The sequence below is a fragment of the Homalodisca vitripennis genome, chromosome 4 (assembly GCF_021130785.1).
Source record: "Homalodisca vitripennis isolate AUS2020 chromosome 4, UT_GWSS_2.1, whole genome shotgun sequence".
Classification (NCBI taxonomy): domain Eukaryota; kingdom Metazoa; phylum Arthropoda; class Insecta; order Hemiptera; family Cicadellidae; genus Homalodisca; species Homalodisca vitripennis.
Window position 1 is genome coordinate 29,500,463 of NC_060210.1, and position 22,578 is coordinate 29,523,040.

The following is a 22,578-nucleotide window of genomic DNA, read 5'->3' on the forward strand; positions in this document are numbered from 1 at the left end:
ATTTCTAAGCTCTATGCTTTTGGAATAAAGACGATCTAACTCTATTGGGTCTTCTATGGATAGATTATCATCAAAATTGATTCTCGTTAGTCGTCACAATGTGACACAGTAATAATGGGTGCAGTGAGATGTTAATATGTAGGTTTAACTAGAAGGTATAAACCAGTCAGAAGTGAACCCTCCTGAAAAGGGATGGACGTCTAAATAAAAAAAGTGTTTTCTCAATGTTAAACTCCATAAGGATTCTCAACAATTTGAGCTCTAATATTTCCGTTTTTAAGGGAAGTATACAGTGCCAAGAAAAAAAATTGTTTTTAAATTAGTTTTGCAAATGAAAATAATAATAAAATAACAGAGTGTTGTGTATAAAAAAACAAAGTTGACCCCGCCATATTGGAATATGGCAACATTTTTTTCAATTTTGATGTACATATTTTTACATGCCTCCAAAAATAAGAAAAGTTTCCACATTTAAAGTTAACTGTCAGATTTATAGTTTCCAAGATTACTGTTGTGGCCCATTTAAAAAAGCCACTCTGTATAATCTTCAACATACAAATTTATGAATTTTTCAAAGTATATAGAAATCCTTTATTATTATGGCAACCATATCAATCAATCAAAATTCTTTAAATCTTGTATATATTATCAAGGTACAATATATCAATCACAGATATTATTCAATTCAATTGCAGCATTAAGAAAAATTTCAAGTAGTAAAAGGTAGTTCTCTCGAGTTTATAGGATTGCAATAAAACGAAAGTAAATAACTAACTGTTAACTATTTTGTTGTCTGTTACAGAAGTCAATAAAGTACAAGGTAGCCAGCAGTTGGGACAGTAAGGAGTATTACCACAAGTATAGGCCCACCAGTCTGCTAGACAGAGAATACCTGCCAGAGCCCACTCCTGACTCTACCACCTCGGACATTGTCATAGACCACGAAGACAGGACTGACAGCATAGGTACTCTTCACTTTCCTAAAGGCAGAAGCAAGATGATGGCTAGTTTTGTATTGGGTATATTAATATTCAATTCAAGACAAAAAATATTAAGTTTGGAAACAATAACATTGTAATTACGTACAATTTAATAAAAAAAATGTTTCAGTTGATTCTTATAATGGAAATGATAATTGTAAGTTTGGTTCATTAACTTGGATAATTATGGAGCTGAAAATAAAATCTTTAATTCTTAAGTAACAGTATGTCCAGTTCTATGATCTTGGCCTTATATCCAAACCATAATTAATATTTATGTAATCAACAAATTTTATATTGAAATCTCGTAGTAAAATATTTTGCTAATAATTTTGCGTATAACCTAACTTATACGACTGTCATGTTTCAAAATACACCAAAAGTTATGATACACTGTTTTAATTTTAACATATCAAATACCGTACATTGTTCTTTATTCTTCATAATTCTGATGTTTTGTTATTTTGTTAAACCATAAATATGTTTCTGTACAATGATTACACTTGATTTAAAATAGCAAAATATTTTTATATTGGTGTCCATATTTTTAAAATAAAAAATGTAAAGAAAGATATGAAAAGTATATTATTTATTTAATAATTAAATATGAGTGTAAAAATATAAGTACAATATTAGAGCTAGTCATATTTTGGTTATGTCATTATCAGATTTTTGTACATGTTGTATTTTTATTGTAATTGCTGGATTTTTTATATTTTTGCTAATGTTTTGAATAATAATAATTTATCCATTATTTTCTTGCTGAAATTTACTATTGAATCGTTCGATATAATATACATAAATATTGTTAAAATGGCAATATTTATATTACAGCAAATAATATTGTATAAAGCATATCTAATTTTGGTATTTTACTCCACTCTGAATTAAATAAACTTATTGAACAACCTTATAAAAGCAAATCAGTTTGTATCAATTTGTATCTTCTAACATCCTCAATCAATGGAATGACGATATTCTTAGAAGTGATAAACTTCAGAAACAATTAAAAATCTAGAAGAAAATATGATCTCTTAGAATCTAAATGCAAAAATGAGTGTTCAAAAAGTAAGTCTCTTGTAGAGGATATACTACATATTTGCTAGTCAGTTCCGTGGTATTCATAAGGTAATAAAATGAATTTTGTCAACTAACAAGATTGTGTTGTAATATTTCAGTGTCATCAGGAATACAGGACATGAGCTCAGCTCTGCGTAGGGCTGTCAAACGTTCCATATCGGAGCCAGAGGATGGTATTGATGAGACTGAGGGAGAGAGTGGAGTTAATGAAGAGGACTCTGCACCAGACAACCAGTCCATCCTGCGACAGCTGGAAGAGAATGAGAAGGTATTTGGGCGGAATCTTTCCTTAATCTTTTTTAATCTTAGTAAAAGTAATGAAGATTTTCTCTGGTACATAAATACTTAAATATTGGGGTGAGTAAAAATAATGAAGATTTTCTCTGGTACTTAAATACTTAAATATTGTGGTGGTCAAAATATTTGACTGTTCAGTTCATCTTTTCAAATGCTTTGTCTTTCCACTGTCTATGTCTTATTATTTTACATAGAACAATTTTCTGAGGTATTTATTTGGGGTGCTTAAGGAAAAAGTTATACAAACTCGTATTTTTGAACACTTTGAGTATGGATTCTGTAATTTTACAAATCGCCAAAACTCCCAAAGAATCCACCAGAGAATTTCTATCTTTAATAATTAATGTACTTATACATCATTATTATTTTTAATGTAAATAGAATAATATTTTAACTAGAAATTATTCGCTTTCTATAAAAAAAGTACTTGTAATTAATTACCTTTTTATATATAAATCACGTACTTCTTCTATTTTCCCATCATGCAATTAAAACAGTTTTATCATCATCAGGTTTTTTTATTTTAGAATCTAACTAAATAAAGATTTGTAGTTTTGTTCAAAATAAAATAATAAACCAAATAAATTGGTTTCCTACTGTTAAATTATATTCTTTTTTCCATCTTAAAAATGCTCAAACAATATTTTTAAACTATTTTTACTTGTTTATATAAAATTATGCAAATATAAGTATGTATTTTTAAGTTTATCATCATAAATTTAGAACCAATTTAAATTAGGTTAGGAAAAAATTTAGATGATTTGTACAGTTCATTTTATACAGTTGATTATAATTTCTGTTTCTTTGGACAGATCAGCCACATGTTCAGGTGTGCCCGAATACAAGGACTGGACACTGTAGAGGGGCTATTATTGTTTGGCAAGGAGCACCTCTATGTTATTGATGGCTTTACACTCCTCAAAACCCGGGAGATCCGAGACATTGAGTCTCTCCCACCTGATTGCCATGAACCGATCCTGCCAGCCTCCGGAGCACCTCGCCAGACCAACACCAAGAAACACTGTTCCAAGTTTGCCTATGATGACATCAGGTATGTTTCCTCAACTGTGTTATAAAAGTTAGGCATATGTTCATGTCACATGTTGTATTTAAAATTAAAATTATTCCAAATTCATTTTAGTAAAATTTAAACCGGTTTCATTCCTTTTTAATCAAACTCGTTCTTCATCTACAAGGCTGAGTACAAAGCTTAATTAGTACAAAACTGTATGGTAGTAGTTTGTAGATAATAGAAATTAATTGTTGTAGGTACCAATAAATCAAATCATTTTAATTTTAACTTACATTTCAGTTTTTTGTTTGAAGTTTGTTTTTGATGATGAAAGGACTGGGAAGGAAACAGGATTTTCTGGACATTTGCCATTATTCAGTGATCAAATCAAATCAAATCAAATCAAAATATTCTTTATTACATGTTCATCAAGAACAGAAATGGTGTCAGTTTTACAATGATGTTGTACATAACTTGTTAAAACTTATTGAGATGTTTTTTGGACAGTCTATCCATGTTGAAGGAACTCATTTATGGTGTAGAAAGGCCGTTCGGCCAGCCAGCTGTGGAGTCCTATCTTCAATTTAATCCCATTTCTTGATCTTAGGTTTCTGGGCAGTCGATTGAGGAATTTAATTCCCGTATACGTTGATACAATAGATACACTACAATAATCAGTAACACTACGTTTCAAAATCTGCAAACTGATCTCTTCTTCAGATAAGTGACTAAACCAATTCATGACTACAACCTAGGCTAAAGTAAACAAACATACCAGCATGTTGTTACATGCATAAGTCAGGAACCACAACAGCCATGTTGTGAGTCTATTCCATGCACAACAGTAATAGTAATAGAAACTAGTAGTAATGTAATAGAAACTAAACACTAATTATTAAAACTACAGAATACAGGTCACAACAGGTCTGCACTCACAGGTTAACTAAATAGAACTGACCAGAGGCCAAAGTAAATGGCAATCGTCACAGCAGAAACAAAATGGTGGAAAAAAAGAAGGGTCGGGAGTGGGCTTTTTTATATTTGGTTCATGCTAGATGAACATTTTAAAACCAGATAATCCCAGCACATAAGGGATTGACATAAAACATAAAATTTATCATTATTCTGACTGACTGTCTCAGGAATGGTTTTTCTGGTTCGTTTCCACTTTTTTATTATTGATTGAGGGTATTCATTGCATCTAAGGTCCGGTTAACTTTTTTAAATTCTTTTTAGTCCATCTTTATTTGAGCACAAGTTCTTTGCTCTGTCAAATAATTCCTGCCCACTTCTTTTATGACAGACTATTGATGGTTTCATTGATAAATTAAATATTGTCCTGTGTGTTTACTTTTAAAAGTCGTACCCTTAAGGACATCCCTATCTCTTAAGACACACACATCCAAAATAGAAAGCTTGTTTAGGACTTCCACATCAATTGTGAGGTGTAAACGTTGGGAAGGATAAAAGAACGCAAAGGAATTAAGAGAAAAGGGCTAACAGAAAAGTCCAAAACTGCATATCATTGTTCACTCACCAAAAGACCATCATGTGAATTGGGATGAAGCTAATATATTAAATTTTTAGTTAGTGCATGTTTTACAGTTAGTGTGCATAGAATAGGCACACAGCATGACCGTTATGGTTCCTGACTTATGCATGTAACAACGCTCTGGTATGTTTTGTTTACTTTAGCCTAGGTTGTAGTCATGCATTAGTTTAGTCATTTACCTGAGGAAGAGATCAGATTGCAGATCTCGAAACGTAGTGTTACTGTACTTATTCTTTTGTATCACTGAACGATGGCAAATGTCCGCAAAATCCGTTTTCTTCTTAACTGTCACTATTAAACATGTCATTGTACAGCATCTTTGAATTCTGATAACATAAATTGTAACATTAGATTAGACCTATCAAATTACCCTTGCACCCCAAAATCTTGAGATTTGCAGTTAGTGATGTGCTACTCCTGGACATCCATAAGGTTACCCAGTTGTAAGGGATACATCGGTTTTTGCTGTGCCCAGTGGGTAGGTTCAACTGGAAGTTATGAACTAGCCAGAAGTGATCCCTTCTGAGTTAAAAAGTTTAGTTACAATCAAGCTTACTCTATGCTTTCACAATATAAATGTAATTAAATTGAAAATAGTGGTTACATTAATTTAACATATAGCTGTGCTGTTATAAAACAGTGTTTACACAGAACAGTTGATTACATTTAACAGCCTATTTCCATTAATATTTTGCAACTTTAGAGATAAAAATAGGATTTTTCGCTAATTTAGAGACCAGTGGGGGTATTCCAGAGTGATTTTTGAAGTAAGAATAAACCTATATTTATACCAGGGACTCTAAAAATGTCCATGTAAAATTTCATTACAATTGGTTAAATAGTTTACGCATGAAGCAAAACAAACAGTCACTTTCACATTTATAATATTATTAAATTATTAAGATATAATAGTAAACTATTAAATTTAGTGTATAAAAAAGCCACATGATAAAAAAAAGGAATTCCTGTGTTAAAAAGGATTAAAAATTATCATGCCAATAATGCGTTAATGTAACCAATTAATTAACATCCTCTTTTATAATCTAAGTATTTTTGTATGTTACCCTACCACAAAAATACTTTAGATAATAATGAAATGTCTAATTAAATATATATTTACATCAACAACCAATGGATTGTCACCATGTCCCCTTTCTAAATAATTAATTAAAATCAGCCCTTGCATAAGATTAACTCTGAAACTTCTGACGGCTGAAAATCTACAAGTTAAATCAGCTTGGGATAACCAATTTTTGATGGAAACATGTTTTTCTGTTAGTTAAGTAATATTTATGACGCTATTCGATGTATACTTAATGTATATTAAATGAATAAAGAGATTTTCAATTCAGTTCAACTATTGGAATCAAGAAAATATCAACTACCGTATACCAAAAACTTGTATATAGCTTTCAAATTATATCGTTAAAAGAGCAAATGCTCCTTATCTTTTCCCTCGGATATAGCGACAAGTGGTGGAAGACAAGACATGACATATTTATTAAACATTCCAATTTTCGCAACATTCTTTCCCTAAGACTAGTCCCCAGGTAAATGCTTCACTTGACAAAAGTAGAGAGCAATAACAATTTGGATGCTGTGTTTATTTATCATAGGTCACTGCACATTTATTTATTTTTTAATGAAAGAACTAGGATTTTTGTCTTACTAATAATTAAAATATTAAAATCCACCAATCACAAGTTATGTTTCAGGGAGGTGCACAAGAGGAGGTATTTGCTGCAGCCAATGGCATTGGAAGTGTTCTCAGGGGATGGTAGGAACTATTTATTGGCTTTCCCTCGCAAGGTTCGCAACAAAGTTTACCAAAGGTAAATACTTTATATCTAGATTCTATATAAATTAAACAATTATTTATTTATTTACACATTCATGAAGAATATTTACAAAGTCTAAGCATTCAAGTAAATTTTATAATCCTGGAAATTACATGCCATGAGTTTCTTGTTTTCTAATTTGCTTATGCAATAAATTTCACCAAAGGTATATAATTTACATCTAGATTTTATACCAAACAATCGGTCAATTATTTCTTTATTCACATATTCATGAAGAATATTTACAGAGACATAGAATTCAGATAAATTTTCTAGTCATGGCAATTAGATGGTATGAGTTTATTGTTTTCTGTTGTGTGTCAACGCAGTCAGGAAAGGCCAGAATAAGGTGTAGGCCTAACCTCAAGTACTAATATAACGCAACCTGACAATATAATTTTGTACCCGTAAATGTTGTAGGTTCATGGCGTTTGCCACTGGTATAGCTGACAGTGCCCAGCAATCAGTGGCAGGCCAGAAGAGGACTGCTAATGTAGAGCAAGGGGCAGGTCTACTGTCCAACCTGATCGGAGAGACCTCTGTCACTCAGCGCTGGGTGGTAAGTGCCAATTTCAATACTTATTACTTTATGTTGTGAGTAAGAATCAATCTGTTCTAAGAATTTTCTATTCCAATTCCAATCCGTTCTAGATTTCAGATCATTTATTTTATTCAAATTCGTAGTTATAGACAATCTCAATTAATCATAGTGTTACTTAAGAGCTTAATGTTTAAATCTTGTGATGTGTTGGTTCCTAATGACTGTTCTCAGTTAAGCAATTTCTTGAGAAAAAGAATTCAGTCCCAGAATCAATGCAAAACATCAGTTTTTTGGTCTCAGCCGGTTCTTTTTCTCATGCTTTCATTTGTAGTGCAATAAAAATACAAATTCGCTGATTAATTAATATGATTACTTAAAAGATTGATTGGTATTTGGATCCTTTATTATTATTTATTCAGCATTAATTTCTATTTAGCTTGTGAAAAATTTTTAAGTTGTAATGTAATGCAAAATTTCTATTCAATCTTCAATTCTTTTTACTCGGCCACAGAATTTAATTTTAAAATAGAAAATGTAACAAATAATTATAAATCAGGACCTAATACTCTTGTCTGAAAGTGACAAGAATAAACCATGATTTATAATAAATAAATGACTATAATAAATAATTTTTCTCTGGAAAGAACACATTGGAAAACAAAATCATATAGTTGATCACTGTATAGATCACTAAAATAAAAAAGCTGCTATTTATGAGACCAAATGTAAAAAAAACAACTTTAGGACCAGGTCCTACTGATAAAACTCACCATAGACTATGTGTTCCAATCATCAGTCAGGATCAAATTAGGTTCAGCCTCTATCATTTTCACTTTCATCCATCAATCGAATTTCACTAGAATTTTCACTTTGTGTTTCTTATCATCTGTCTGAATATTATAATTATTATTATTATTGTTTCATCATTTGTCATCAACTTCTGTTCGGCCCTCACTTGACATTTTGTGCTACTGAAATAATGTTGCTTGTGAAATACATCGCGTTCTAAAAGCCTGTTAATTGGTAAATATTATTGTAGCACTTTCAGTAAGATTCACACACAAAGATATTACATACCACTGATAAAAATTATTTTATTCCGTTTTCTTGACACCAAAAAAATAGCACAGGTTTTTGGACTATTGCGCTTGTCCAATTGGCTGCACAACGTTTTCCTTTAGGCCAGTGGCTGGGAAAGGATACAGGTCAAAATTCAATGTAATATCTGGAGAACTGACCATGGTTGGCAGGAAGAAATCAGTGTCTTTATTTTTATTCTTGAATCTCATATATTGTTATTTCAATATCATTTTAACTCAAGACAAAACAAAGATTCAACTGAAAAATTTACTGAGATTCAGTTTTCTTTTACCCCACAAAACGTTCAATAAGCACAGTAAATCTTTTTGCCTACTAATATACATTTCAGCCTTATTTTCAAATAAAATAATTGTTTTTGCTAATTGAATGTTATTATTGCATTATGTTAAACAAGTTTTTAGATGCTGTTATTTTCAAGAGTCAATAGTTCAAACCTAAGAAGTGCGTGAAATATTGTTGACAGAAGTGCGTGAAACATTGTACAACACTTTTAGTAGCCAAATGTTTGATGATGACATTTTTTGTCATCTAGAGAGGAGAGATCTCCAATTTCCAGTACCTGATGCATCTGAACACTCTGGCTGGCCGGAGTTATAATGACTTGATGCAGTATCCAGTGTTCCCATGGATCTTGGCAGATTACGACTCAGATCAGCTGGACCTTTCGCATCCCTCCACTTTCCGTGACTTCTCCAAGCCTATGGGTGCCCAGAGTCCAGAGCGGCTTGACCAGTTCAAAAAAAGGTATGTAGAAAAATTTTAAAAGAATAATTATCCTTTTTTTCTTATTTATTTCTTTTATCACCTCGTACTAGTAGTTTGTAGATTTAATTATCAGGGAAAGAGAGAGTAAGAAGGAGAGACTATCCAGCGTATCCCTTACAATAAATTCATCAATATGATTCATCATATATTTTGATCTTTGGTTTCAAGCTGCCTATGTTGAATATTAGATATAAATATTTAATCCATATTGCAATTGACCTATTCAGGGCAGGTCCAATATTCAGCTTGGAAACAAAGAGCAAACACTTAATAGTTGATACTGTGATACCAAACTTTAGGCATGATCAAAGTAATCTCCTCCAGCGTCAATCCACTTTTGAAGTCGAATTTTCCATTCGTTGAAAATACTCAGCCACTGAATTTTTGGAATGGAGTCAAAATATTTACAAATCTCATTATCAATTTTGTCTTCCAAAGAAAAGCAGCACTGCACAAAGGATTCTTCAGATTTAAAAATTATCAGAAGCCTCACATAGCGAGATCAGGTAAATAAGAGAGGACCACCATAATTTTTATGCATTTTCTGCAAAAAAACTAAGTTTTGCAGCAGTTTGAAAAGAGGCATTGTCATGGGTGCAAAATTAACCCCTTAGTGTTCAAAAACTTCTTGCATTACTAAATAAATTTTAGAAGTTCAAATTTTTGTTTGATTAACAAATGTCTGCTCACTGTAACATAGTCAATGTGGACGGTCCAGTTGGGGCCAGCAGACCTGTGCACACAGTAAAGACAGTCCTAATTGGAGCCATGGTGCAAACACTAAAATACAATGAATCAATAATTTCTACATTTTTTAATCCTCATTCTTTTTGCCAAAGTGGATGGGTTAAGACTTTTCTCATAATATTATTTTTAATTCTGAATTTAGTTCCTATGAACTGCAGTGCATGCCATAGTGCACTCTGCTTCACTAGACTACTCAAGAACAACAATGTAACTTGATTCAAATATTCAGCCAATTAAAAATAAACTAGGCATGTTTTGGATAAATGAGCTTAATCATGGTCCTCACCCCACCGTGAAAATTGTAAAACTGTGATTAAGCTGTGAATTTCATTTACCCTGAAATACCTTTAATAAGTCGTGAATTTAATGTACAAACTGTGGAAATCTCTACAACTTGTGATTAAATGAATCAACATCTGTTGTCACTGCTGTTATGTCGTAAGGCCCTATTCACATGTGAGTGAAAATTAAGCAAGCCTAATCGTAATGACTCATGGCAATCAGTCTTGACGCAATTTAATAGTATAACTGATCAAATTGAGTGGTTTGTTCGAACAAGCACGACCTGGCCGACCGCAGAGTGCAGTCAAAAACAATCGCCACCACTACTACATCGCAACTGACAGCGACATGTTACAGTCCCTGTGACATAGTAGTGTTGGGGGAGCATTGAATGGTTCACACTGGCTACCAGCTGTCGCAGCCGATCGCCAAAGCTCCTGGGTGTACCAATCTTTCTCGGAATACGGATCTCGGTGAATTTGGTTTGGAGAGGAGTCCATAGATGCCCAAAAATATATAAACACTAGCTTACTTTTTGTTGTTGTTGTTGTTGCCTACTAATAATTGTTTACTTGACAATTTACTATTGTTATTTATTCTACAATTATAGTACTCGATAAGTAGATTTTCTCACCAGTGCTATAAGTTTTGCATGGATAGGAAAATGCATATAATATTACTGATTTAGTTATTTTACTGGGAGCAAATCAAAATTATACCTAAATTTCAGTACCAATTTTGCGGAATAAAATGTTGTGCCCTTATCAGCAATGATCATGTTCTCCTACTTGGTTTTGATGGATCCTTTTATCCAACATTTTATTGTCTGTCTCATCTGTATATTATGTGTGATTGATCAGGTACAAGGAGTGGGATGATCCACACGGAGAAACTCCGCCCTACCACTATGGCACGCACTACTCGTCAGCAATGATTGTGTGCTCGTATCTGGTCAGGATGGAGCCTTTTACCCAACATTTCCTCCGACTACAGGTATAACAAGTTTACATACTAACTTGATCCATTCATAGTGGAAGTTTCAGCCACAAATATAAAAAAACTATAATATCAAAATCTAATGCATAGCTGAACACTAACCAAACTTAATGTGGTTTTATGCTGGATAAAATTTATTAATATTAGGTTTCATCTATGTCTCTTTTTAAATGTATAATTACGACTGTACAATAATATTGTAATGAATAAGAAAGTTAATTTGATAATATACCCACTAATTGATAAAATCAAACTTCTATAATAATAAATAAAATATATTTCTGGTGCCTGGGAGATTAATCATAAAATCATGTAGAAAATTCCTGTTAGTGAAAAAATTAAAATTTTTCAAGTTTTTAGAATAAGGTTATTTTTATACTGGGCCATTCCATGTCAAATAAACACATTATTAATACAATGTTTATATAACCCTTTAGAGTTGGCTAAAAATGTGTGTGCTTGTACTGAGACTACAAAAAATTCTAAATTAAAAATTTGTATCTCTAACGTTTCCCAAAATACGGCTATGTAAAGTTTCCAAAACTATTATTTTAAAAACCAGACACATATAACTCGTTTTATTTTTAAACAATTACTTAAATATCATCTCTTATTTATATTTAGCCAGTCAAAAGACAACACTAATAAACTTTCACAGAAAATTTTGTATAGCCTACTTTAAATTATATACTTTTTATAAAAAATCCTGAATTAAACATAATATTTTTTTAAATTTTGAATTTGAATTTAATTTAATTTATTCACGTATTTATACCTTACAATCATTTATATGTACAGTGAAAAATCCCCTCAAAGACTATATGATCTGTTTGTGGGGACAAGTACTTTTATCAGGCTGTTGGTATCTTACTTAACTATGAATAACTGTACAATACCATTATATAAATAGCAAACTTATGTCTATTTCAACTCGATTTAGCTATTAGATAACGGTAGTCAATGTGAAAGGACTAATAAAATTATTCACTTTCTAGTAATTTAAAGTGGTCAGCTTTTTAATAAATGTTATCATTGTAAATTATTTAATATTAAATAAATAAAATTATAAACTAACTATTTATAATTTAAAAAATTTAAATCTGTTTTACTTTTATAAATAATTATTTACATTAATCAAATAATGATTTTTTTATGTTTTTTATTTAAGTTATTTTAAATGTTTGTTGGTATATGGACACCAAAAGCCTATAAGGTTACTGGGGTATATTATCAGATTTACAATTGATGTCTGAAAAACCGGAATAAAGCATACTCGTATAATATGTGTATATATATATATATATATATATATATATATATATATATATATATATATATATTGAAGCCTATTGGTATGACAGAAGATATATATATATATATATATATATACAAACACACACACACATGCACATGCATGCACACGTGGACTCAACATGTCAATAGATCAATTTCTTTATTTACATATTGTTCAAGGATAGTAGTAGAGTCACATATGTTAAAAAACAATAGTTAAATATATAAAAATTAATATTGTTGACAATATATGATGTCAGGATGTGCCTTGAAATCTCCATTCTGCCCTGCATGCTTTCAGGAATTGTTCAAGGATGTAAACTGGGTTTACACGGAAGTTGTGGAGTTTCCTCACACGCAGAGAAACACTTACACACGTACATACATATAAACATGAAAATCATCCATAATAAGGTGTTTGTAATTATACCTGCCAGCCTAACACTTCTGTTGTTTATTTTGATGAAATAATTGTGACCATATAAAATGCATTAAGTGTATTCACAACAGGCTGATTGTGAATATCAAGTGTCAGAAATATTTTTTTTAAATCATTTCGTGTCCCTTATTTATATTCTATTATGTATTTTACAACACAAAAAAAAGTTCATGAACAAATTTTATATTATTTACTTTAAGAAAAATTTGATCAAAATCTTAATATGTATCTTAAGGACATTTAATTCAGTATAACCCATGTTTTATTGTATATTATTGGAAAGTGCATAACAAATATTGTAAATTGATACCCCTCCCAGCGTTTATCTCTATTAGTGTAATCTGTTATCTTTATAGGGAGGACACTTTGACTTGGCTGACAGGATGTTCAACAGTGTGCGGGAGGCTTGGCTCTCTGCCTCCAGACACAATATGGCTGACGTCAAGGAGCTGATACCTGAGTTCTTCTACCTGCCAGAGTTCCTGTGTAACTCCAACAACTTTGACTTGGGTATACGTTATGTGTTGTTGACAAAAATAACAATATACAGATACAAAACTGAGTCATTACATTTGAATATTTAAATTTTCTTCTTTTTCAGTTAGAAAATCTAATGTATAGTTTTCTACAAGGAAAGGTAAAGAAATTTGACATGGTGATTCTAGTGCTTTTTTAAAATAAACAATGCCTAAAACTTTTAGCTATAGACACATAAAGAAAGATCACACACACACACACACACACACACACTTATTAGCTTCAAGTTGTTGTATTTGTTATATTGGATTGTTTAAAGTAGAAAGACTACAATTTACTAAGGGAAAATTGCCTTCTGTAACATTAATTTGGTTCTTTTTTATTTGTTCACATATTTAAAAAAATATAATACTTTAATAGACAGCATAATGGACAGTCAATATCATTATTACTTTCATACATATATTGAGACAAGGCACAGGATGGTGCCTTGATACATAGTACACCGTAACACCCACTCTACATCTATATGTTCTGACAACACTGCTCAATCATTTTCATCATCGTAATAGCCTTTTTCTTTACAATCACCAATCACACAAATTTTAAGTATCATGTCCACCAACTACGTAAAAAATTAGTTTACTAAATGTAAGACTAATCTAGCAAATGTAAACAACATGAAATAGAATCAGCTGATTTCTTTTACTATTTTAGTACTCTGATCTATCAGCTGATCTATTTTACTGATCTGAAACAGATGACCAGCCACACTGACTTAGTAGAAAATCATAACAGAAAATAAACAGAGAAAACAAACCACTGTACTTTATTAGACACAACAAAAAAAGTGTTTCTACATTATTTTCTTCACTAGTTTACATATGTATATGAACAATTACTACCCACTTAAAAGAAATATTGTTTAGAGATATAGCAGATCCTACAGAGTGATCAGCACTACTGCGGGTGGCACATTGCATGCTTTCACATGAAGTTCGGGATTACTAGTCAAAGGGTTAACATCCAGCACCAGTATAGATGATTTTCATTTCTTAATAAAATAATATGTATAATAAGTAAGTAAATGAACTAAGAATAATAACACCTATGCCAATTATTTATTGATGTTAATTGAAATATATTATATTTTACCCTTGCACCCTTGACATGAAAGAAAACAATGAACATGGATTCGCTTTGGATTTACTCATTCTAGCCTTTTTAGAATCTGATGATTCCATAGTGTGTCATTCAGAAGTATACATAATTTCCAGATTGTATCTTCCACTTGTTATCGAACCTTCTTCAATGTCTTTACAAGTAGACATTTACCACTGCTTTTGATCGTCTGTCAAAACTTTCGGGAAAATTTGATGCAGATCCACCTTGCTGAATTTTCAGTGATAATGGTGTGCACTGTTATCTTTACCAATATCAATTCAATTGATAGTTCTCGTTACATTTAATCACAGAACTAAATTCAGCAGTTGTTCAATATTCTTGGTTCTTGGCGTCATGCATGGAGCTTGTCCTCTATATTTTTTAGCCATGTGTTGAAGATCTTGTGCCAATTAAAAACTGCAATGTTTTACACACTTTCGTCTTTGAACACTTGGCATAACATGCCACTAAAAACTCAATCTAGCCTAAACAATTGTTTATAGATGACTGACGCCTAGTGTATTATGAAAGTCAGACCTCTCCCCCTACTAAGCCTGCTTAGTGCGAGTCACTACAACTCATATCAAAAAATAATTGTTCCCGATAGTTTTTTACAAACCTCGCAATGGCACCACAAAACATGAACACAGACTAACTAATCAATCATCACTGGTCTATTTCACTTAGAAGAAGAACCATGTATTGGGAATCACAGTATGTAAGTAGAAAATAAGCAATGCATTTATATGCTGCTTTGACCTTTGTAAATATTATCATGGTGGTAGTGAATGTGTTAATGTGGACTCTTAGTAATACGAATTAGCCACCTAAAGTATTTGTTGTTGACTCTTACAGGATGCAAGCAAAATGGTGTGCAGTTAGGTGATGTAGTTCTGCCACCCTGGGCCAAGGAGGACCCAAGGGAGTTCATCCGCGTACACAGACAGGCACTGGAGTGCGACTATGTGAGCCAACACCTCCATGAATGGATAGACCTCATCTTTGGCCACAAACAACAAGGTCCTGCTGCCGTCGACAGTGTCAACCTCTTCCATCACCTCTTCTATGAGGGCAATGTGGACATTTACAGGTAAGTGAGAGTTCATCCATGTACACTGAAAGGCAAAGGAACAACTGAGTAAGCCAACACTTGCATAAGTGTGCAGACTTCATGTATGGCCACAAGCAATAGTGTCCTGCTGCCTCGACAATTTCAATATCTTCTGTCAACTCTTCTACAAAGGACAATATTTTAATCATATCTCCTAGTTCTTTTTATTACTGGAGTGAAAAGACAAGACATTGCCAATTTCAATGCATTATATCAGTAGAATAAGATTTAAAAGTCATTTATGTTACTTGTAGTTGTATATAATACTAGCTGTTTCCCGCGGCTTTGCACGCTTATCGTAAGCTTTGCCCGTGGTTGAGCACTTTCTGGTTCAAGCGAAATATGTTTACAACACCGATGTAGAATTGCCCTTGTTGCCATGATCAGGAAAATCTGTCAATAGTGTATGTTTTTATATTTGTATCCTTACATGTACTTTATTATAAAGTGGTCTTCTATTCAATTTGTAAGTTCAATCAATAATTTATTTTTAAGACAAATATACACCATCTTAGCGCCTTCAAATAGTTTTTGGCTACTTAATATATGTAACTGTGTCGTGATTGCAGTTTATAACTTGCAGGCACTTTAAAAACTTTCATGTTTTGTAGCACTGCCTGGTGGCGAATTACACCAATGGGCATAGAATATAAACCTTCTCCATCGAAAAATGCATATACATACAAATTTTCATAACGATCGGTCAAATAGTTCACGATTCCATACAGGACAAACACACAAACATTCATTTATATATATATAGAAGATAAGGAGTATGTTCCATCAGTAGTATTGTGTGAAAAGCTATGTTGAGGTTGCATTTGAAATTTCAAGTCTATGGCTCATTTCATTTTTGAGATGCCTCACAGACAGACAAACAGATAACACAAACAGTTAAATTTTATTTCTCCTAGCAGACAAAAGAAAAATTCTATTAGCCTATCAAGTGATAGGCTTCATTGCTCTGAGCTGAATCTCATTGATTGACATACACCATAACAGAACTCTTCTTCCCTGTGTAAAAATGAAGTTTCATGTAGAACTTAGTCTATAAATGAAATCTTTCTCAAGATATCTTGCTGATAGTTAGTAAAGGTGAATCGTTCAAACAGGAACTCCATAACTGGAAAGGTTATGGAACTGATACAACGTTAAAGTTTCACTGGAACTGTCACAGCACAGCAACCTTTGTAATTTAGTTGTGGGTATGATCGTTGCAACTAGAACTACCTCATATGAACAAATAAAGGTTCCATTGGAACTGTCATAAAAACAAATATAATAAATTAATTTTATGTGTGTGAAAAAAATTATATATAATCGTATTTAGGTTGTTTACAAATTTATTTATTCCGCAGTTTTCTCCCGTAAGGCAAAAATGTTCCCTAATGCTCAGCTAAATTCCATGGAGTGATAGGCACAATACCCCAACTCGATATTTGTTGTATAGAAATGAAGTTTCATTCAAAATTTCAAGTCTACAAATTTGTTTATTTTCAAGATATCATGCGAACAGACAGAAATGAAATTTTTCCTTGAGTGTTAGGCTTTGCTCAACAACAGATTTAACTTACAAATTAAGTTCATTTTTGGCAAAGAGCTGATAATTTTTGAATGGTGTGTACTATATATATTTATAATAATAGTATTATTTTATTCTTATAACTGGATTTTTGAAACTCCTGATCTTATCACAGTATAGTTACCTTATTTTTGTTGGTTTCAGTATCGACGATCCTCTCAAGAAGAATGCCACAATCGGCTTCATAAACAACTTTGGCCAGATACCAAAACAGCTGTTCAAGAAGCCGCACCCTGCCAAAAAGCTGAATCATCGTTCCTCAGTGCTAGATCCAGGACCTCTTAATACCCCTCTCATGTCAGAGAGACTGTTCTACCACAATCTGGACAACCTGAAGCCTTCCCTTCAACCAATTAAAGGTAAATATTACCCCAATTATATTAGCATAGTTGATAATACACAGGGACAGAAGAGAATTAGTATCTTCGTGCATTACTATGAAATCTGCCTCATCTATTTGTGAACGACAGCTTATCGGCATTACCTAAATTACTGATCGCAAAAACGTGATTTTTTTTGTAATTTGAGTATGAAAAAGCATAGATAGATTACTAAATTAGCAAATCATCATGATTTTGTCAATAATATATTGCTTTCAGTTAGTATTTTTCTTTAATTTGTCATTCAAAATTGTCTTGATATTGACAAGTATTAAATTCCTATGTATTTATTGTGTTTGGGCTGCAGAACACTACACACACACAGCAAGGTAACATGGTAAGATTATTGCTGTAAAAAATGTTTCTTCAATCTATACATATATTTCCCAGTTTAATTAACAAAATATGCCCCAAAATATTGATTTGTAAAGATGTAACTTTTTGTACATTACTTTTGTAATGGTTATCAAAAACGCTCTTAAAGTCACAGATTTTGTTGTTGCAAAGATCACTGAATGTCACTCCTCAGAAGTAGACACTTGTCTTGTAATCGTCAAATTTTTATATTACATTCGAGTACTGTATTCAGAAGATACAAGACAGATTTCGTAGACCTTCTGGAACTTTCTGGGGTTATGTTGTAAAATTCTAAACACCCCAATATACTTACTGCACTTACAAGTCTGTCATTATTTCAACTTCAATTTATCTGCTTTTAACTTTAACAAAGTAATTATTAGCTTTTTACTAACTTCTTAAACTTAACTATTGTATGTTTAGTACTATTTGTGACCATATTATGACAGTCACATTATTTATAAACAACTCTTAAAACCAACTTTGTTTTCTTATATGGAAAAGTCAGGGAATTTCTTCAAGCCAGTTTGCTGAATAAGAAAATACTATTTTAGTAGCAATTTTGGTTTGAATTGGCTAAAAATTATAAGCCAATATATACAGATTGGCTGACTGACGCTGGTGCTAGAGTGGGAAATTCGAATGAATGAGCAGTAGGATGGATGGAATAAATTGTATGAAAGTAACCTAGATGTCATGTACGAATCCAAAATTTTAGTCTATTTTCTTCCTTGACAATTGCTATAACATGTACATGTTCGAAAGCAATAAAATTGTTATTATTATTATTACATCAAATATACACAAATATTCTAAATTCTAAAAATGTTGATTAAGCCTTATAATGCATATATGGAACCTGAAAATTAACTAAAGCATAATTCTTTACAGAACTAAAAGGTCCTGTGGGTCAAATCCTACAGTTTGAGAAGACAGTGCAGGCAGTAGAGCAGAATAAGGTGTTGGTGCCACCTACATGGTCACGTTACGTGGCGTGGGGTTTTGCTGACCACAGTCTGCGGATCGGCAGCTATGATAGTGACAAGGCAGCCATGGTGTGTGAGGAGGTGATGCAAGGCAGTGGTGAAGTGGTTGCCTGTGTCTGTCCTAGCAGCAAGATCATTGTCACTGCAGGCACTAGTTCGGTGAGTACATCCTACAAGCGTTGTGTAGTTTTACTTAAGTTTTCAAGTCCACAGGTTATCCAAGCAATAATACATATCTGTCTTCAATTCCCCACATAGTTTTGAGAAGGATCCTTAAAATATTTTGTCGTAATTTTACTTAACAATTACTTGCTAAAACATATCAAACTACGTTTTGTTATGAGAGAGGAGATTTTCAAGTTTTTCTTGATCACTGGTAGTTTTTGTGATGTATTACACAATACAGTTAATTTATCAACAATGGACTGTTCATTACAGTTCAAACAATGAACGATGGTCTTTCTATCATTTCTTTTTTTATCCTGTCATAACTTTGAGCTGAGGATGTGTTAAAGATGATTCAGTTTATGTGCCTCCATTTCCTATTGCTTCCGGATGAACCACAATATTGGATAATAGCATTATCACTAGCAACAGTGAATCCAGATATTAAATAGGATAAATTCTACTATTAGTACACATATGTTAAGTATTCAAAATTACCACTTTTTTAACATACAAGGGCTATTCAGAAAGTAAGAAACGTTTTTACCTGACACCACCAAATTTTACCTGGTGCACGCAAATTATGTATGTATTGGTATGCTCTTGCTCGGCACCTCAGTCAGCACCAGTCTTGACAATGGGAACATACCTGAACTGCCCGTTTTTGAAGTGAAAACTTCTTTAGGCGCGTTGAGCGTTTTGGTAGAGGGTAAAATCCTCGTTTCGCGTCACCGACATGCTAATGATACTAACCTGCATGAAAAAGTCAGTCTCGCTGTGTATTTTAACCGTAGACTTGGCCGCGGACTACTAACCTGCATGAAAAAGTCAGTCTCGCTGTCCCGGCGGAGTATGAAAACAGACTGCGAAAATCAGTGACCTTTACGGCTTCCTCTCGCGATTTAAAAGTGAAGCCAATGTCGTACAATTCTGTAAGATGCGTCAAATTAAAGCTCTTAATATTGGCAATCTATTGGTTACATTTTTAAATATTAAAAAAATTTTGAAATAATTTTGATTATTGTTTACATTTTACATAGCGTTTACAATGACAAGAAAAAAGTAGTAAGCGAGGATTTTTTTTATTTTTTGGTCAGACAAAATTTGTCAGCGAGAAAGTTGTGTGAAAATAGATGAATATTTTTTTTGTAATTTATCATTTTTTTATTGGAAGTTTAGTTTAGCCTGTAGTAGCGTATGAAGTGATGAGTGAACGTTTCTGCCGGAACTGTAGTTGGCGCATTGGCTCACTGACACCGTATTAACTCAATAAATTAGTTTATTGTGCAATAAAAATACCTTTACGAAAGAACCAAGTTCATTTAACTAATTTATTAGTTTTAAAAATATTGTGGGTTTAATTGTTATTGAAATTATATACTTTATCCGTAGCAATAACTGTATTATTTACAACGGTGTTCAACTCACTGTTGTTCACACTCGGTGTTTACTCACTTGTATTCTATGTTTAACTAACTATTAATATTGAGCAATTACAACATATTTTTATACAGATAAATGAATAATGAAAACAACGAATATATTTTTAAACATTTTTAATATTTGTACGAATATTTGTATTTAAAATTTAGCATTATTCATTTTAATTATGTTTTTAATATTTAACCTCTTTATCATGAAATGAGTATTATTACGGTATAAGATTTATCTTACTAGCGTGGTAAAATAGATTTCTAGTTATTTGATAATATTTTTTCGTAGATTTTAAAATTGGAAAATTAAAAACGCGTCACATTTACAATTACAGATGTACTGCTACTATAACGTATTGTTAATTACTCTCAACTTAATAGTTCCGTTTTCACTTCTATCGGCAAGTCCCACGACTCGTGGGGGTTCACAGCACCTAATCTAATAGCACCTAATCTCACAGCACCTAAAATTTAACCGTCTAATAGCACCGATTCTCATAGCACCTAATATTATAGTACCTAATCTCACAGCACCTAAGAAATGCCCGAGAGTCGCACGGCACCTAAAGATCGTGCTGGAGTTTTATAGCACCTAATATCACACCACCTAAAAAGGGAGTGGTGGGATCGCCGGAGGGGTAGGCGCCACCACTGTTCGTGGCCAGTGGGCGACCGTCCCGTTGAGGTTCGCGAGGTTAGGGTGGAGAGCTCTGAGTTGGTTATTGACACGTGCTGTGCGGGTTGCATTAACGCGCTCTCGGAAGAATTGAAGGCGGTGGACGTTTCGTTTAGGAATTTATATTATGACCTATTATATTATTTTTACCGAATTCCGGCGACCTCTCTCACACACACTAAACATCTCACTTAAAACGTCTACCACATTAAAATATACCCCTTTATTACATCATGAAAAAGTTTGACGGCTTAGGTAGTATTAATCTATATATTATAGCGAAAGTGAGATATTTTAGATATGTTTATTGATTGTGATAATCAAAAATATGAAGAAAAACACAGTTTTTCTTTTAAATTTAAGCTTTCTCCAATTTAACTCCTCCTAATTCAAAAAAATAATTACAGTTAAAAATATAATATATCATTTGTTGTATGTCTCTTAAAGAACGACATACTGATAATTCAGAGTTCTAAGTTAATAATTAAAGGCGTCTAACAAGTTTTTTGGGGAAACTCATTAGACTTGTATTTATTTATAAATCACGCAATGCTTATTACTAATAGTCTTTACTTATGAGTGAGGGTGCAGAACAAGCGAGGTACACAGTAACTGTGCCGGAACCTTACTACATTATGCTTAATGAAACACACATACCAACTTGCCCCGTGTGCCAAAATCACAAGATAAAATATCGACAGTTTTTATTTTCACACAAACCACAACAGAAAATGTTTAATATTAGGCTTTTATGATTCTGGTAAATATATTAATTTAAGAAAAAGGCAATTAAATTTTCCATTTACCCAAAACAAACATTTAATTAAACTTATATTTTGTAAATTCACTAACAGATAATTTGAGGGAAATTAATATTCCTCAAAGCGAAGCGGCCGAATACCTTCCATAATCCTATCACCATCGTCTTTGTTATCGGTGTTATAATTTTCACTGTTTACCTCATGTTCACTGACACAGTCTTCCGACGAATTTTCTGTCCCTCAGTCAAAATATTAGTAGTCTCTCTACAGCCTCCCCCAGCAATCATTCATTGGTTCAAGCGTTATCAATAACTATTTTTGTATTCTCTACAACTTTCATCCAACAATCAGGCGTAGTCTTTTCCAAAATCTTCTTTTTAAATTTTGTGATAGAATTAATAGTGAACGACTTATTATTTTTGCGATATGTAAATTAATTTATTAGCCCATATTAGTTCAATCGCGCGTGGAGCTTGACTGTCACTAGAAGTTTCAACTTTTTCATGGTCTGAACTAAAGTGACTCCTTTTCTAGTAAACCATCCTGTAATTTCTGCCTTTATA

The 22,578-nt window shown here is 32.5% G+C and overlaps 1 protein-coding gene across 1 annotated transcript in view; it reads left to right on the forward strand.

The window, feature by feature from the left end:
• Nucleotides 1–22,578, forward strand: part of LOC124359086 (WD repeat and FYVE domain-containing protein 3-like) — a 178,529-nt gene that overhangs the window by 108,518 nt on the left and 47,433 nt on the right. The window contains 11 exon segments of the mRNA XM_046811521.1: nucleotides 803–965; nucleotides 2,159–2,328; nucleotides 3,170–3,408; nucleotides 6,637–6,753; nucleotides 7,180–7,318; nucleotides 8,934–9,145; nucleotides 11,056–11,188; nucleotides 13,280–13,433; nucleotides 15,420–15,654; nucleotides 17,402–17,616; nucleotides 18,886–19,139. Coding sequence (XP_046667477.1) covers nucleotides 803–965; nucleotides 2,159–2,328; nucleotides 3,170–3,408; nucleotides 6,637–6,753; nucleotides 7,180–7,318; nucleotides 8,934–9,145; nucleotides 11,056–11,188; nucleotides 13,280–13,433; nucleotides 15,420–15,654; nucleotides 17,402–17,616; nucleotides 18,886–19,139 — 2,031 coding nt within the window.